At 43.5% G+C, this 17,996-nt stretch overlaps 1 protein-coding gene across 3 annotated transcripts in view; it reads left to right on the top strand.

Moving 5' to 3' along the window:
* CHST8 (carbohydrate sulfotransferase 8) overlaps positions 1-15,068 on the top strand; it is a 248,018-nt gene extending 232,950 nt beyond the window's left edge. The window contains exons 2-3 of one of the 3 annotated variants that reach the window (XM_019505574.1): positions 9,149-9,186; positions 13,436-15,068. In XM_019505574.1, coding sequence (XP_019361119.1) covers positions 9,149-9,186; positions 13,436-14,587 — 1,190 coding nt within the window. In that variant the 3' untranslated portion in view covers positions 14,588-15,068. Of the gene's footprint in view, positions 1-9,148; positions 9,256-13,435 lie in introns of those variants that run through there. The other 2 variants (XM_019505575.1, XM_019505576.1) reach the window with 2 other exon arrangements.
* Positions 15,069-17,996: the final 2,928 nt, after the last annotated feature.

Raw genomic sequence — 17,996 nt, 5'->3', positions numbered from 1 at the left:
GGGGGGGGGGGGGGGGGGGTTGTAGGTGAGCATGGGGGTGTATGGAGGTGGGTATGGGCCACACACCACCAGGCTGGGCCAGCTGGCTCCATGCCTCCACATGGGGCTTCCAGCTCTCCATCAGGAAGTCGCATGTGGAGGCATGGAGCCTGCCCTGCCTGATGGTGCATAACTCCATGCCTCCAGGCGCAGCTTCCCACTGGAGTGCTCGAAGACCCATTGGGAGGCATAGAGCCTGCCTAAGCCAGCCAGATCTGTGCCTCCATGTGGGGCTTCCAGCCCTCCAGTGGGAAGCTGCACATGGATAGAGTTACTATATTTCCAGGTTCAAACAAGAGGACACCTGTCTGAGGGAAGGGTAATATGACTGTTGGGGGGCAGCGATATGCTTGTGCCCTACCCCTGGCCCTCATTCCCAAGCCACAGCCCCCAAGCCCTGCTGTTGCCCTCACTCCTGATCCACAGTACCTCACCCCCCAGACCATGCTGGTGCCCTTCACTCCCAAGCTGAAACTTCCCCCACTTCACTGCTGATACCCCTCACACCTGACCCACAGCCCCCTGGCACCACCTGTACCCCACACTCCTGACCCACAGCTGCAACTTCCCCTTGTGTCCCTCACTCCCAAGCCACAGCCCCCCACCAGCTCTGCCAGTGACCCTCATGCCCAACCTGCAGCACCCTCCTTCCCCCAGCCTTGCAATGTCTCCTGGCTGCCTCACCCCTGTGAGCATAGGCACTGGCACCAGTGCCGCCATCCCAGCCATGCAGCTCCTGCTGCCCCTAAAGGGCCCCCTAGGCACCTTCCCCACCCTGCTGCAGCTAAAGGACCTGGACAGCTTGCTGCCAGGCACCTGTCACCCTCACATACCCATCCCTTCCACAAACCCCTGCCACTCACCCACACACAGCCCCCTTAGACAGTCCCCAAGCCCTGATACTCCAACCCCCACCCTCCATAAACTTACCTGCATACAGCTACAGGGGCTGCTCCTGCCACCCTGCCTGGCTGCATGCTGGCCATGTGCGTGCACACACGCAGATGCACATGATACCCCCTGCCTCCAATCACCCTCCCCCCGCTTCCCTCAACCCCAAGCAGCTCCTTGCTAGGGCAAGCCAGGAAGTGCCAGGAAAAACTTCGGTGCTGAGCAGAGCAAAATTCTGGACATTTGTTGATATTTTAAAACACTGCCTGGATGGAGATGGGAGAACCCAAAAAGAGGACATATCTTGGAAAACCTGGACATATGGTAACCCTACACAGGGAGACATGAAGCCCACCCAGCCCAATGGCACACAGCTCCCACCTGCCAGTCATGAACACCCCAAGGGCTTGCTACCTGCTGCTGCTGAGTAGCTGGTGGCAGGGGCTGTGCACCATCAGGGTGGGATATAGGCAGGCACCTACAAACCCCACACCCCCCACACCTACCCACAAACACCATACCCACACCATCCCACATCCCTTCACCACCCCCACAAACTCCACACACCTGACATAATACCATACCCCCACACACCCCTTTACAACCCCCAAACCTTCACAACTCCTCACCACACCCCCTCACAAATCTCCACACACGCACCCCACACTCACCCCCAAGCATACAAAATGCCTGTATATATTTCTAAAGAAGGCTCAAATAGGCTAAGTACAGACGGTCAAAAAGCACAAGGCTGAATTGATTCAATCTTTGCAGGTTAGTATAAGCTGCAAAACTTGAACTGATAAGCAAGTGAACAGACATTCCCTTTTGATTCTTGAAATGCAGCCACATGCTTGCAGCGGCTCAGGCCAAAAGCCAGGAGGCACTGGAGCATGCCTCCCTGCTTGACAAGAGCAGACATTTTGGACCAAGCCTAGTCTGTGGGGGCAGGAGGTAGCAGGGGAGGTGCAAAGCATCCTGGATGCTGGGGGTCCATGAGTTAACTTGAATCTGGAGGGGATTTGAGACAGAAGTTCAATAAACTGATTTAACCTAAAATCAGTTAAGTCTGATACTACTCCCCCATCCAGGTTTATCTTATACTAGTTTCAGCCCTTTTGAAAGCGTTTCATGTGCAGTGAACTTCTGTTGTGTTACAGAGCTGAACCGGTTTCTGATCACTCATACAGGTTTATGTGCAACTTCTGTCCCTACCCATATAGTGTCATATTTAGTTTAACTTGTAAAAAAAATAGAAGTAGGGCTTTCAAATGATTTAAAAGTTTGATTGTGATTAGTTGCATGATTAAAAAGTTAGTTGCAATTAATCATAATTTTAATTTCACAACTCAAAATTATGTGCAGAAAAAAAATCAAAATTATACAAAATTATGCAGGTACTTTGTATAGTTGGGGGGTGCATGGGGGGGTGGGGGGTGGAATCTGTGAAGGTTTGGGGAATTTGGAGCCCAGGAAGAAGGGTCCCCACATGCCCTGGAAGGATGCAGGGTACTGTGAGTCAGGAGTGAGAGGCAGCAGCAAAGCTGGGGGGCGCTGTGGCTTGGGAGTGGGGGGCAGGCACGCACAGACACACATACAGACACAGGGCCCAGCAGGTAAGCCTGTTGAGGGAAGGGGCATGAGGGAGGGAAGGGCAGGGGAGGGAAGGGGAGGGGGGGCAGATTGAGGCCCCAACAGTGAGGGAGCAAGTGGAGCAGCAACAGGACCTGGGGTGAATGGGGCCCCAGGGCAGATAATGGGATGGAGCTGCAGGCAACTCATACAGGGGCACAGGAGGGCACAGCTCCCTGCCACTGTGTGCATCCCTGGGAAGGCATGGGGGGCACATGCCTCCTGGATTTGTGTGCAGGGTAGAGGCCGGCTGCCCGCTAAAGGCTAGGGCTCTGCACCCTGCTACCTTTGGCCCAGGAGCCGTGCACTGGTCATGCCATGGGTCCCCTGCCCACTCAGCTGCAGGAGGCACAACATGGCATTGCGTGGCTCCTGGGGCAAAGGCAGCAGGATGCAGAGCCCCATCCCCCCATCCCACAGTCAACAGCCCACCTCCATCCCATGCACAAATCTGGGAGGCACAGGCCTCCCCTGGGGGTGCACACAGCAGCGGGGATCCATACCCCTCCACACCCCTGGATGAGCTACCCGTAGCTCTGTCCCATGACCAACCCCTTCCCCAAGGCCCCATTCACCCCAGTGCCTACCCCTGCCCCACTCCCTCCCTCACCATGGGGGCTTGGATATGCCCCCCTGCCCCTTCCCTTCCCTTCCACAGACTTACCTCTGGGGTGATGCTTTACACACCACTGGGCTGTGTTCCTGGCCACGTGTAGGCTACGGTTGCTCGTCTGTGTCTGTGTCTGTGTCCCCTCACCACCACTGCAGACTCCTGAAGCCCACACTTGGGCTGCGCTTTGGCTCCTCTGCACTGCCACTGCTGCCCTGCTGGGTGGCTCAGAGGTAGCAGTGATGGCAGCAGAACGGAGCCCAGGTGTGGGCTCCAGAGCCACATGCGCATTTGACGCATTCTATAAAATTTAAAAAATTAATGCAAGAACTGATTAATGCATTAATTTTGCATGTTAACTGCAATGAAGTGACTGCCCTAAATAAAAGCAATTAATTTTGCATAATTTTGGATTTTTCAGTGCATAATTCCCTGGGGCGTAACCATAGCATCTGGTACCAAACATTATTTGGTGTATGTTACATATTAGCAATTATTAACTTTAGTTATATTCAGTTGTAAGTGTCTAATCTACAGCACAAATATGTTACAATGCCATGTTGCTTACTAGCTCTTTCATCTAGTTACCAAAAATTCCAAGGAAGTAGCATAACATCACATTTTGACTGGATTAGTAGCATATAACTGTGCAATGTAATTTCACTGGATGGGTTTACTGTACTTAAGGATGGTATCTCTATGTAACTTTAAATCTGATGCAAAAGGTTGTTAGTGATGAGGAAAAGAGCTAAAAAGGAACCAAAATGTATGTCAAGTCTCAAGAAACATTCAAGAGATTAGCAATTTCCCCTCCATACATTTTCCATTTACATTGTACCCTGAGCTTTTGTTTTGACCATGTCAGCACCAATAATTGAAGACTCAATCCTTAGTTATTCTTCCCTCTACCTAATGGAATTTCTATGTTATATGTAATGGCAGGAAGTACAGCATACAAGTACAAAATATTCCCTTGATAAAGAAATCCTCTTTATGGAACATAGTCAGCAGTGAAGGTGCAAATTACTCATTATTAATTCCTTTTCTTTTATAAGATAAAAGCAGATAACTCGGAAAGCAGTTCTAAGGCCTTTACACTTTTGTTCATAGCAGAATAAGGCCTGCTTCTAATAGGTACTGGGCTTAATAAATGAGTATACTTATTTTCCAAAGTGATAAGCCGTCCTTTCTCCTATTGAATCCAGCAACTGAATGAATACTCTTGAAATCCACACCCTTAATCTTGGCATTACAACCCTGACAAAGGAAACATTAAAATATTTTAATCCAATTTTGTCTAAATATCAGACAAATCTTTTGGTAGGTGACCAAGTACCCTTTTGCCTGCATGTATTACCTTTAATAGTGACAAGCATGAAGTGCTCTCAATGAGATGAAATCTGGGGGTTTTTTCCTTTTAGAAATCATTAAATCTTATACTTTCAGTAAAAACCACTCTACTGCCTTATGTTGGTAGAAATAACTAGTTCACACTAGAATAAATATTTAAATATGTAAATGCTTTCCTATGTATGTTGACAGTATTGACTGCCAAAGTAAATCTTCTGTATCTGAGACGGGATGAAAAATGATTTAATGCAGCTGAATCTGTTATAAAAAAAAAAAAAAATAATGAAACCCAAAGCTGAAGTATTAAGCAGAAGAATAACACTGGTGACTAAAGAGTGTGTTGACTATTGCTTGTAATGATGCTATTACATGAGAAAATTACTAAATGTATGTTGGCAATTATATACAAGAAACCAAATGTCTCCATATAAAACAAGCAAAATTGCCTAATTCACAGACATTGTTTTGTGAATTTCTTTTTAATGTCTGGCTTTTTAGTACGCTGCAAACACAATGCCTGCCCATGCTAAAGGGCTTTCATAACAAACATTCTGAAGTTATAAGGAAAGAAACATTTGACCAAGAACTATGCTACCATAAAACCTATGTTAGAGAAGTAACAACAAGTATCACACAACAAAGCACAAGTTATTCCATTCAAATAACTCAATCCCATTCCATTGGTCCCAATCTAGGGTAAATAATAAGAATTTTTACTTCCTGCCTGTTTTATTGTTCATCTTGGGAGTGTTTTAATAATGAACTTGTTATTTACCTAGAGTGGTGGTAATTAAAGTGAAGTAATTGATAACTCTGAGTTACAGATAAACTCCAGCTCAGAAGCAAAACAACTTAGCAAAGGCCACAAAGAAAGTTGAGAGAGAGTCATGGTAACATGATTATTAGTACACGTGATTCTGCCATTCTCCAGTGTTTAGCTGCAACAGAAAGATTTACAGGGGACGGGGCTATTGACAGATAACGGCATTTCTTGTTTAGCTCCAATGTCTGTGCCAAAGGGTCTAGGGGGGTGCTGTTCCACAGGCTGTACACACACAGGCTACCAGCTACTGCCAGATTAGTAGGAATTGTCTTTCTGGTGCTTGTGGATTCATTACAGATCAGTGCCCCAGCAGATAGCACAGGGGGCAGTGACTTGTATCACTGGAGTTTTTTTAAAAAAAGGTTTATCATCATGTATAAAAATTTTGAAACTTCCCTCTGGTGCTCATAGCATGCCAGTCTTTGCATAATGCTTTTCGCCACAACAATGCATTAAATACTATGCATTGCAGTGGCCTTATTGACAAAAGGAATAGGCAAAACAAAGTAAAGAGTTTAGCAACATCTCTCACAACCTTGAGCATCAGAACTAGTTTTATTACAGGAAGAACCCAGATTCCACGGGTTTCAGAAGGACTTCAAAATTTTGCCTTACTTCCAACTAAATAGGAGCTACACATGCGTTTAAGTGACCTCAGACTTGCATCTCATCTAAAGCACTTTGAAAATGGCTGCATCCTACTTCCACTGAAGACCCTAAGAGTCCGCTTGATTTTAACAAGAGCAAGATCAGACCTTTATTGCATTGACACCTCTCACACACCCACACTAATTCAAACCTACTGCTAGCACATTGCTGATACAGAACTCAGACCTATAAATACCTGCCCGAAAGGCAAAAATGTTACTAGATGAGCCACAGCAACAGCAAAGCCATGATAGCAGCTTTGAAATAAGTTCCAGGTATTCATCCGTAGTGCTGATAAAATACACCAAAGACCCATCTGTTGGACTAGCAGCCATGGCTGAAAGAATCGAATGTGCAGGGATCTGGGTTTTCTGTTTCCCATGGACAAAAAAACAGAAAAAAAACACACAGATTTTCTACTTTAAAGGAGAAAAATGTGGATTTTCCCCTATGAAGGAGAAAAATGCAGGAAACTCTGCATTTTCCCTTGCAGGCTGAAAGTCTTCCAGTCTTCTACAAGGAACTGCTTGGGACTGAGGGAAGTGGGGGAGAGCGATTGGAGGCAGGGGGCATCATGTGCTTGTGCATGGCCAGCATACAGGCAGGGTGGTGGAGCAGTCCCAGCAGGTGGATACAGGTAGGTGAACGGGGGAGGATGGACGGCCAGAGCTTGGGGATGGAGGGCAGTATGTCTGGGTGGCAGGAGTGTGTGGAGGAGGGGATGTGTGTGTGTGGTCTGGGTGTCTGCTGGCACTGAGGGAAGATGTCCAGACACTGGGGCTGTGGCAGAGCAAGGGGGCCTGAGGCAGTACTTGGTGCCACTGGTGAGCCCAGCTCTGCACTGTTGCCAGTGGGGGGAAGGGACAAGGGAGTCCTTTGGGGGTGGCAGGGAGCTTTATGGCCAGGCCAGTAATGCCAGGGGCCAGTGCCCATACTCTCAGGGAGATGCTGCCTGTGGGGGCCATGACCAAGCCACCTGGCACAGCACAGAAGCCCCAATGCAGGGTGGTAGCGGGTGCCACATGCATTCCCTCCTCCTTCCTCCAGCCTGTTTTGGGGCCAGGCTCACTCCACCACCACCTGCATGAGCCAGAGTTGCTGCAGCTACAGGCACTGCTCTCCAGCTTAGGTGGGACAGAAACCACCTGGAGCCCCTTGCCCTCCTTCTGCTGCACGCAGTACGACCTGGGCCAGAGACATGCTTGGCTTCATGCTGCTGCTGTGGAGCACAGTCCTGGTCCTCCCCACTCTGCCACAGCTCCAGCCCCAGCCCCAGCAAGTGGTACAGGGCAGTGTGGTGCCCCAGCCACTGCCTGTGCTTCTGCATTAGGTTCATTGCATGCACCACATGCTAGAGGCTGTCCCTGCACACCACCATCCTGCGAGTCTGCACAGGACTGGGCAGGGTGGGAGGGGACAGCTGAGGCCCCCCCTGGCAAGGCTAGGGGAGCAGAGGGCTGCAGGTCAGGAGTGAAGGGCACAGGCAGGGACAGGAGGCTGCAGATTGGGAGTGAGGGGCACCAGCATGGCCGGGAGGGGTGGGAGACTTTGGGTCAGGAACGAAGGGCACCAAAGGAGGGGGGGAGGGGAACTGTGGGTTGGGAGTGCGGGGCACCAGCAGGGCCAGGGGGCTGCGGGTTGGGAGCGAGGAGCACTGGCCTGGCCAGGGAGTGGGGGGGCTGCAGGTCAGGAGCGAGGGGCACTGAAATGGGCAGAGGCAGGGCACTGGTATATCAGGGCTGCTCAGCACCACAAAGCAGCTGAGAGGACAGCTGCATCTCGACCTGCATCCTGGTGGGTGAGGGGGGCAGGGGTAGCTCTGATTTTCCATGGTAAACAAAACTACAAATCAAATGCCAAAATATAAAGGTCTTTAGAATTTATGTTATTATAATGATTGAGGCACTGGTAGGTTTCCCAATTGCTTTAAAATTGTAAATAAATCAATAAAATTATGCTCAACTGATACCCAGATATAGATAGCGGCATTTCATTTTAATCACAGGAAAATGCAGATTTTGGGGGTTTAAACCAGAGAATTTGGGATTTTTTAATCAGAGAAAGCCAAGATCCCTGCTAGGGTGCATAAGAGATTCTGTAAAGTTTTTCGTTCGGTTCTCCAATAAATATGCTCAGTGTTAGTAAAAGCCTTATTAGCATCATGAAAAGTAATCTTAAGGGACTGAGCTCCTCTTCACCTTGCAATAAAGGTAACAAAGCTAAAGATAAAGCAGCACATTGACCTGTAGTTGTCTTTGCCATAAGGCCATGGTTTGGTAAGCCCCGTTAATTAAATGACGCCATGTCAGGCAGCACTGACAGTGATGAGGTGCAATATCCTATACCCAGAGATGCACCCAAAAATCTCTGCTAATTGTCTATACATAAAGCATTTTCAAACAGCCCACACTTTATTGTGAACTTAATCCCCACCAGTCAGTAACAATAAGGGACAGCAAAATATTGTTACTGCAGTCTTAAAAGGGAATCATGTCTGCATCATTCTTTTTTCAGCTGAACCACTCTTTAAAAGTTAGTAAGTAGCATAATCTTCATCCTTTTATAGTCCTTTCCACACTCAAAACACTCCACAAATATTACCTCACTCATACATAGCACATATAGATTTGCGGGTTTGAGTTTTTGTTTTGTTGTTTTTTCTTTAAATGAAGGGTAACATTGCATGCAGACTTTTTAGCATCCAGAACTAATATGCTATTCAAAGTTGGCACAAGTAAAAGCAATTTCATTTCATTTAAATATAGAAAGTGCTAAATTTTAACCCAGTAAGTAGAATGCTGGCCTGGGACTTAGAAATTTAGTAATTCCTGATTCTGTCACCAGCCTGATGGGTTACTGTGGCAAACCACTTTTTTTTCCCCTCTCTCTCTACCTCAGTTTTGCTGCTGTGAAATGGGAATAAATGATACTCACTTTCTTTTGAAAACTCTTCAAGCTCTACAGAGAGAAAGGGGTATAGGAAAACTAGATGTTGCTATACACTGACATAAATTAATTGTTGGTCTGTTTATTATCATTGTTCCCAGAACAATGTGCTAGTTAGTGGAAAAATCCTTGTTGATGTCAGTGGTGCAAAATTAGCCTATCATACACATCTTTGCTAAATAATGATTGTAACTTTTTTCTTTGTTTAGGAATAAAATATAACATGGGACTCCAACAACCCAAAAAAGTAAGTTCTTCAGAAATATGCAAGTAAAATGGAACAAGACATATCTGGAATACAGATTGGGGATAAGGGGTAGGTGGCACAGAGAAAACTATTAGATTGGAAGTTGAAATATCGAACAGGAAAGATTCATCAAAGCTTTCCCCTGGAGTGCAAATTTTCTTGTTAAAATATGAATTTGATAAGCCATGAAAATTTAGTTTTATGGTTGTTTGCTAGATTGGATATTGCTAAGAGATACAGTAAACTTGAAAAATATTTGCATATTTACATTTTGCATGAAATTGTATTGATGAAAGGACTCAGTTGAGAGACATTCAGAAAAATATTGATGAAATTGCTCCATCTAGTGGCCACAAGATCATTCACAGCAGCAATGACAGTATATCACAGCTATTTATTACTACTTCAAAGTTTAAGGGATGAGTGCAAAGTATTTGAAAGAATGCTTGTGTGGATGCCAGCTGTTTATCCAAATGGCATTCCCTGGTGAACTCAGTGTGATGTAATTTATTTCGCTCAATCTCTGCAGCTTCAACTTGACCTTCCAAATTAAATGAATAGGAATTTCATTCACACTTGACATTCAAATCATGGCATTTGCTAATCGTGAAAAGCTAACTGTCGTTTCATCATCTTCATCAATGTGCTGAATTTTGGGGAGTCACCCTGGTGTGGGCTGAGCTTGAAATTTCAAATATACCATAAAAAAAATCAGACCAATTTCCAGTCACTCAAAGGGCAAAATTTATTCGGCACAACAGCTGGCCGTTTATATATACTCAGACTGAAATATATAGGTGATGACAGGAAGCCACTTTTGAACCATAGAACAGAACAGAATCATCGCTCCCCTTTCCATGTAATGCATACAGGATTATCAGAACGAGTTGATTTCTAAGACCACGCTTCACAAAATAACATAATACTGAGCCAGAAAAAAAGATCTTAAATTCTGGAAGAAATATAACCTTTTATGACAAGTTAAAAGGAGGATGCAAATATAAAGAACATTTTCCTTTTTGTCTGGATCTTAGCATTCAGTATACAGAGACGAAAAGACAACACAGCCTATGGGTTTCACCTCAACCCCATTTGACCAGTTTGCACTATAGCCTACAAAATACATGTAAGATTAGTTCCACTGGAATTTGAACAATAGCAATCCATTTTAAAAGGTCATTTGGCAAGCAACACAGTTTGTATTTTGGCACAATATGGCTTTTTATGATGAATATTGATTTAGTGGTTTTTTCCCCAGGAATTAAAAGAGAAAGAAAATTCACTCCTTTTTGACACAAGAATTTATCAAAATGTGGAGAATCAGAAATGCAATTGCTCATGGGGTAATAATTTGAGGTGCACCTTCCTCCCCACAGGTGGGGGCGGTGGGAAGGTTTGGTCTTATTCTTAGCCAAAATAATCTAAAGTCTGTTGAGTAATCCCACTGGGCAACAAAGGGACCAGTCTAACTCAGTGAAGTCAATTAAAGTAATTGCCAATGCCTTCAGTGGGACTTGGATGAAGTCCAAACTGCATAGCCCTCTCCCATCTCTCAGCTGAGGAGGAAGAGTTGTGACTTACAGCCTCTCAAAACCTGTGTACCATGAAAAAAGACACTGGTATTTCAAATGTAATACAGAAGCCAGTGTTTTCAAATTTAAGTCAGCTTTAAACATCCTTAAGGAGTAAGAAAAGGGCAAAAACACAGTTTGCCATTTGCATCTCAGCTCACCTCTAAATGCTAACACAGTATAGACAACAATAGTTGCTTGGTAAATACCAGTACGTAGTTGACGACTGGTATATATACACCAGTATTCATGGAATTTGCAGAAGTGTCTCCCATTCCTCCTCCCGTCTGAACTATAACATCTTTGTAAAACAGAACATTAATAATAAAACAATAAAACATTGTTTTAAATAAAGCAAGAGATAAATAATACTTTGCTGTGATGATAATGGAGGCACTAATTCACTCATATAACCCTCTCACAGACCGTGAAAGTAATTGGAATAGCAGGAAAAGAACTCAAATATTCAAGTGTCACAACCCGTGTTAAATCCACTGCATCATGATGCCTGCGAGTATTACCCATCTTTTTTCTTCTAATATTAGAACAATTTTGATCCATACATGCTTTACTTAATTATAAGCACATTCGAGACTGCCATACATTTGGCACATCCCACCATTAGGTCCAGCCTAACCTTCATTGGTTTGTGCCTCTTCTTTGGTTGCTATCTTTATGTTGCAACTGTTTCATTCTTTTTTAACTGCTTATGCCCCAAACCTATTCTTGCAGAAGTCGGTAGTATAAGTCTGCCATTGATTTCAATCAGCTTTGGATTGGGGCCACAGTAAAAAGCTATGAATTTTTTTTTTTTTAATAAAGATTCACTTTGTAATATACTCCAATGACCAAAGAAGTCAAAGTGATGAAAATGTTAATCTGAGCTAGGTGTGGGACTCTCCATCTTCTTGACTTTCCTAGCAGGTATGAACTCATTTTAAAGGTGGCATATTTTTTCAAGTCTGCATTAATAGCCCATAATAAAAAATAGTATCTTATACTGAATAATAATTGCTAGCTAGAACTGTTATCCACCTGGGCTGTCCTTTTCTGGCTGATCTCAACAGTGGCCATCCTATAAGCTAAGTACATATTTTTAAAGACAGCAACCCAAGTGAAATGCCACAGTTTGCCACGAAACTCTGCAAAAGGAAAAGGTGCATAGCATGCCACCTGTGTGAGCTGAAATCACATTCTACAGAGAGATGACTCCTTTTATAAGGACTAGAGCAAGGTGCGCCTGTTAGTAAATGAAAAATGGCTCTGGGGGCAAAATGAACCCCCTGTGTGTGTGTAGCCTGCCCTATATAAATCCTCAAAACAGGGATGACAATTTCAGCAGTGTACTTAAGCCAACTTCACCCCTATAAATATAGGAATATTGTCAGATGTGTTAAGAGGAAGGAATTGGTATACCAAGGCTGAAAAGACGGGTGGGGCATTAACATACCTATCACTCTACTACTATTATTTTTTTTTAGTCATGCAAAGAGTTCCTCCTGTGGTAGTAACCTGGGATTGTCACACTTGTGTCTTCTGTAAGCCAAGTCCATAATAGCCATGACGGGCTCCATGCATTCCTTCCAGCAAGCATGCTATATGCCTTGCACGCTTCTCTCAGTCCCCCTGCAAATCTAGCAGTTCTCTCCAGCATCATATCAGAGACCCCCGTGCCTCTTCAATTGCCAAAACACCCATGACAGTTCCCTATTTGCATCCTGATGCAAAGGCTGTATGCAGTTACCATCCCCAAGCGACTCTGCCCCCAGTTACTTCTCCTCTCATACCAAAGTCTTCATATTCCCCCTTTCCCATCTTCATTGCCTTCCTCTGGGTCCTGACCCGGCCTAAATCCCAGACTTTACTCATCTCCACTTTCCCCAGAGCCCTGCCTCTCCTTCCCCATCTCTGGGGTTCCCTCAGCACCATCATTTTCCTCCTGCCTTCTCTCGCAGCTGTCTTATTTGCCAACCAATTCCACTCACTTCTGCATCTCTAGATCTCTGCTTACATCCTCATAGCCAAGTCCACCTCCCTCCCCACCCAACTTACCCCTTACAGGGCTCCGCTTCCTCCACCAACACTGTCCCATCCCTCAAGACCCTGCTGTTTCTTCCACCCCAATTTGTGCACCCTCCACAATCCACTTTTATCCCTACAAAATCTCCCAGGAGGACACTCATTTCTTTTAGATGGACAGACAATCTTCCCATATTTAAACTGGGGTGCATAGGTGGCCACAGAGCATCAAGGATATTGTTTTCCTACTCTACAAGGCAGTCAAGGAGCCCCAAAAAGTCATCAAAATGCCCTGAAGTTTCCACTTGCCAATGAGTATTAGAGTTATTTGTGCTCAAGACATAAACATCAAAGATGAACCCATGTCAAAAATCTGGATAGAGTCACCTCCAAACCATGGGGAAATTGGATTTGCTAGCTCAAGCTCATCTCTAGCTCTGAAGTTCACATAAACAAAGCTAAGATAGAAAGAAAAGGATAGGAAAAAAGTCATTATGCTAGTGCAGGCACTGTGTATATGATATGCTGCAATGCACTTCATTTTATAATTTAGCTGAATGGAGAATGGTATGAATAGATCTACCATTAAACTGTACAAGCTGTCAATAGTGATAAATACGCTCTCATTTAGTAATTTCTTGGGTCTTTTCTTCTATCAGGACTGCACTTCCAGCAACAATCAGGATGGAAGAATAAGAAAAAGCACTGCAGATGAATTGTCGGTGGTAAAACAGAGGGGTTCATTATATCCACCTGAAAACACACCAACTATGCTTCAAAGCGGAGACAGAAGGCAAAACAACATCATGTTTCTGGTGAAAGACCATCAGAAAAAAGGTGCAGAAACTAATTCTATCAGGTTCCATAAACGGAGGAGGAGATTTGTAATTAAAAAGAGTCCTATTCTGATTGCCATGAACAGTTCCACTCTCAACCTGCCTACACTTAAGTCTGAGGACAGAAACAATGACAAGTGGAAAAGTCTCTATCAGATCCAAAAAGAGAGGAAAAGAATAATGGGAGAAACTTGCTCCAAATACAAGAGTAACAACCGAAGGATAATCACTCCCTATCACGTTTCTAGAATATTTGTAGAAGACAAATACAGAATTTTATACTGTGAAGTTCCAAAAGCTGGCTGTTCTAACTGGAAGCGGGTGCTCATGGTTCTCAATGGTCTAGCTTCTTCCACTAAAGATATACAGCACAATACAGTACACTATGGAAATTACTTAAAAAGACTGGATGGGTTTGATCGCAAAGGAATTTATCACAGGCTTAACACCTATACTAAGATGCTTTTTATTCGTGAACCTTTTGAAAAGCTGGTATCTGCATTTCGGGACAAGTTTGAACATCCAAACAATTACTACCACCCTGTTTTCGGGAAAGCCATCATTTCTAGATATCGTGTCAATGCCACCAAAGAAGCATTAAGAACAGGTTCTGGAGTCAAATTTAAAGAGTTCATTCAATATCTACTTGATGTACATAGACCAGTGGGCATGGACATTCATTGGGATCATGTCAACAGGCTTTGCAGCCCATGCTTAATAGACTATGACTTCGTAGGGAAATTTGAAAGCATGGAAGAAGATGCAAATTTTTTCCTGCATTTAATTGGTGCTCCACAGAATTTGACTTTCCCTAAATTTAAAGACAGACATTCTAATGAAGAACGAACTACCACTAAAATTACACAGCAGTACTTTGCACAGCTTTCCCCTTCTCAAAGACAACGCAGTTATGATTTTTATTATATGGATTACTTAATGTTCAACTACTCAAAGCCTTTTGAAGATTTATATTAATTTAAGAGTAAAAACAGATACTTGTAGGATTATATTTATCAATTACATAACATGTCCGGGCCTTGGTTCATTGATATACTCTAGAAGCTCATCCCTTTTCTATATTTTCAAAAAATAATCACTGAATTCACTTAACACAGTAAAGTCTAAAGCTTTTCATATATTAAAAAAAAATCTCATTTTGGCAAATTCATGATAGAGGAAAAAATCTTGACTCTTCCTCTATTAAAGGGAAAAAGGAAAGTATAAAGTATGTGTGATTCCATGTGGCTTCTACTAGATGTTACTCTCTGTTTAGTAAAGGGTCAACTGAAGAGCATTTCTGCAGCATTAAAAGAGAAATATGGAGCATACACCTAGAGCATAAAGTGATGCTTACTTCTGCACCTGAATCGTCTCCTCTTTTAAATCATAATTTTTTATGATTTCTCAATATTAAATATTTATATATCAGGGCTACTAAATAAAGTACATGATTTTGCATTGTGGTGGTATTGGCTCATGTTTGCATTGGGCAGGGGCAAGATGCAGAATAAAGTAGTAGAGAAAGCGGTATGGTGATAGTTCTTTACAATTTCCATAACACAGAAAAATAGTTTTATACTCAGATTTATAATTCTTTGTAATCCTCAAAGCGTGCAGCCATTCACCAGGTAGAATTCATAAATTTGAAGATAAACAAAGATTTATTTACTCTGTGATTTCTGAGTTAATCAGAACTAAAGAAAATGTATTACAGTATAATGTTCAAACATGCACCCATGAAAACAAGTAATGCTTAATGACCATTTGAGTGCAGTATTAAACCAGATGTTGCAATTCAGAGTAAGGGTGTCTCCTTCCCTTCCACATTTCCCTTATGGCACATTCATCTTCAGGAAGATAAAATGCAAGAGAACATTTACATCTTTATGCAGGTTATTAAGATTCTTTTAATCCTTTGCATTAACATAAATCTTTAGTTTAATCTATGCAGTCACCAAGAATATGAAATGCTTCCTTTAAAGTAGAAAGTAACAGCAAATAAAAAAGAACTAACTTGATTGGCAGAAAGTTTTATTTCTACAAACAACTGGGTTATTATTTTGGTTACAATTAGATCCAAATTCCCAACAAAAAAGAAAATATGTGTTTACATTTCAGTTCAGTTTATCTTCTATATTTAATTTAAATTTTGCTGTTTCATCATTGGAAAACAAATTAGGAGATTTACAACAGGAAGGCAACAGAACATAGAATCACAGAACAGGGCTGGAAGGGATCTCACGAGCATGGGCAATTGGTGCCACCTGAGTGGGGGGGGGGAGCATATGCCCCCCTGCAACCAGTCCCGCCGACTGGAGCGGGGGGGGGTCCCCTGTGGGTGATACCGCCAACTGGAGGGCATCCCCACAGGCAATCCTGCAGTCAGGGTGGGGGTGCCCCAGGCAATCCCACAACAGCCAACTGTTGCAGCCAATTACTGCATTTGCTGCAGCCGCTTCTGGGAGCAAGAGCTGGCTGATCGCTGCAGCTGCTCCCAGAAGTGGCCGCAGGTACTCCCAAAAGCAGCTGCAGTGACCACAGCGATCGGCCGGCGTTTGCAGGGGGGCACCAGCGTTCCCATCTCCACCCCCCGCCCACCACCTAAGCAGTGAGCATGGCCATCAGGGGGTGCACCAGCACTCTCAGAGGGTGCACATGCAACCCTATGCACCCCCTACACATTGCCACTGCTCACAAGGTCATTTGGTACAGCCCTCTGCTCAAGGCAGATCATCCCTGTCTAAACCATCCCTAATAAGCATTCATCTAACCTGTTCTCAAAAACTTCCAGTGATAGAGATTCCACAACCATGAAGGTGTCCTTCTGGAAAATCCTTCCTAATACCTATCTTACATCTCCCTTGTTGCAATTTAAGCCTATTACTTCATACCCTATCCTCTATGGATCCAGAGAACAGCTAATCACCATCCTCTTTATAACAACTTTTTAAATATTTGAAACTTAGCAATTCTCCCTCTCAGTCTCCTCTTGTCTAGACTAAATGGCTAAGTACAGACAGTCAAAAAGCCCGAGGCTGAATCGATTCAATCTTTGCAGGTTAGTCTAAGCTGTGTAGATTGAACCAATAAGCAAGTGAACAGATATTCACTTTTGATTCCAGAAATGCAGCCACGTGCCTGCAGTGGCCCAGGCCAGAAGCTGGGGGTGCTAGAGCATGCCTCCCTGCTCAACTAGAACAGACAGCCCAGGCTAAGGCTAGCCCACCCACTCTGCAAAGTTGGGCTTGTGGGGAAGAACAAAGCATCCTGGGAAGCTGGGGGACTGTGAGTTAACTTGAATCTGAAAGGGACCTGTGACACAAGTTCAGTGAAACAATTTAACCTAAATCAGTCAAGTCTAACCTAGATCAATCAAGTACTACATCCATCTAGGTTTATCTTAAACTGGTTTGGGTGATTTTGAAAGCAGTTTATATGCACTGAACTTCTGTTATGTTACAGATCTGAACCAGTTTCTGATCACTTACACTGGTTTACATGCAACTTCTGTCCCTAGCCATAAGCCCAATTCTTCCAAACTTTCCTCACATACCATGTTTCATACATCAATCATTTTAGTTGCTCTCCTTTGGACTCTTTCGAATTTGTCCACATCTTTCTTGAAATGCAGTGTCTAAAACTGGACACAGTACTCCAGCTAAGATTTCACAAGTGCCAAATAGAGTGGAAAAATTATTTCCCATGATTTGCATATGATAATCCTGTTAATACAGCCTAGCATGCCATTAGTATTTCATGCAATAATATTATGTTGTTGACTCATATTCAGCTTGTAGTCCACTTTAACCCTCAGATTCTTTTCTGTAGCCTAGTTATCTGTTTCCCATTCCAGTTAATTTTTTTCCTTTCCTAAGTGTACTATTTTGCACTTGTTCTTATTGAACTACATTCTATTTATTTCAGACTATTTTTTTTCCAATTTATCAAGGTCAATTTGAATTCTAAACCTGTCCTTTAAAGTGTCTGCAACCTCACTATACTTTATGTCATCCTCCAAATCATTAATGAAGATATTGAACAGTATTAGACCTGGAGCAGATCCCTGGGGAAGCCCTTTTGATACATCCTCCCAAGCTGGTATTGAGTCATTGATGACTATTCCATGTTAACTTTGGCTAGCCTACAGGTAATCAGTAAGTGCCTAAATTGAAATTGAAGGCTACAGATATAGATATAGGCAAGAGCATCTTGGGGAACGGTGTCTCTCTCAATTATTACACCATCTTTGGCATCTAAATCATGTTACATATTCCAAAAGGGGATAGCATGCTGATTGATATAATTAGATTTGGATATTGCTGGGGCAGCACAGAATGGAGATAAACCCATTTGTACTTTGGTTGCCATGGGCATACTATGATTA

Source organism: Gavialis gangeticus, unplaced genomic scaffold, assembly GCF_001723915.1.
Source record: "Gavialis gangeticus isolate Ggan-Ray unplaced genomic scaffold, GavGan_comp1, whole genome shotgun sequence".
In the NCBI taxonomy this organism is placed as follows: Eukaryota; Metazoa; Chordata; order Crocodylia; family Gavialidae; genus Gavialis; species Gavialis gangeticus.
This window is presented reverse-complemented; position numbering and strand designations above follow the sequence as displayed.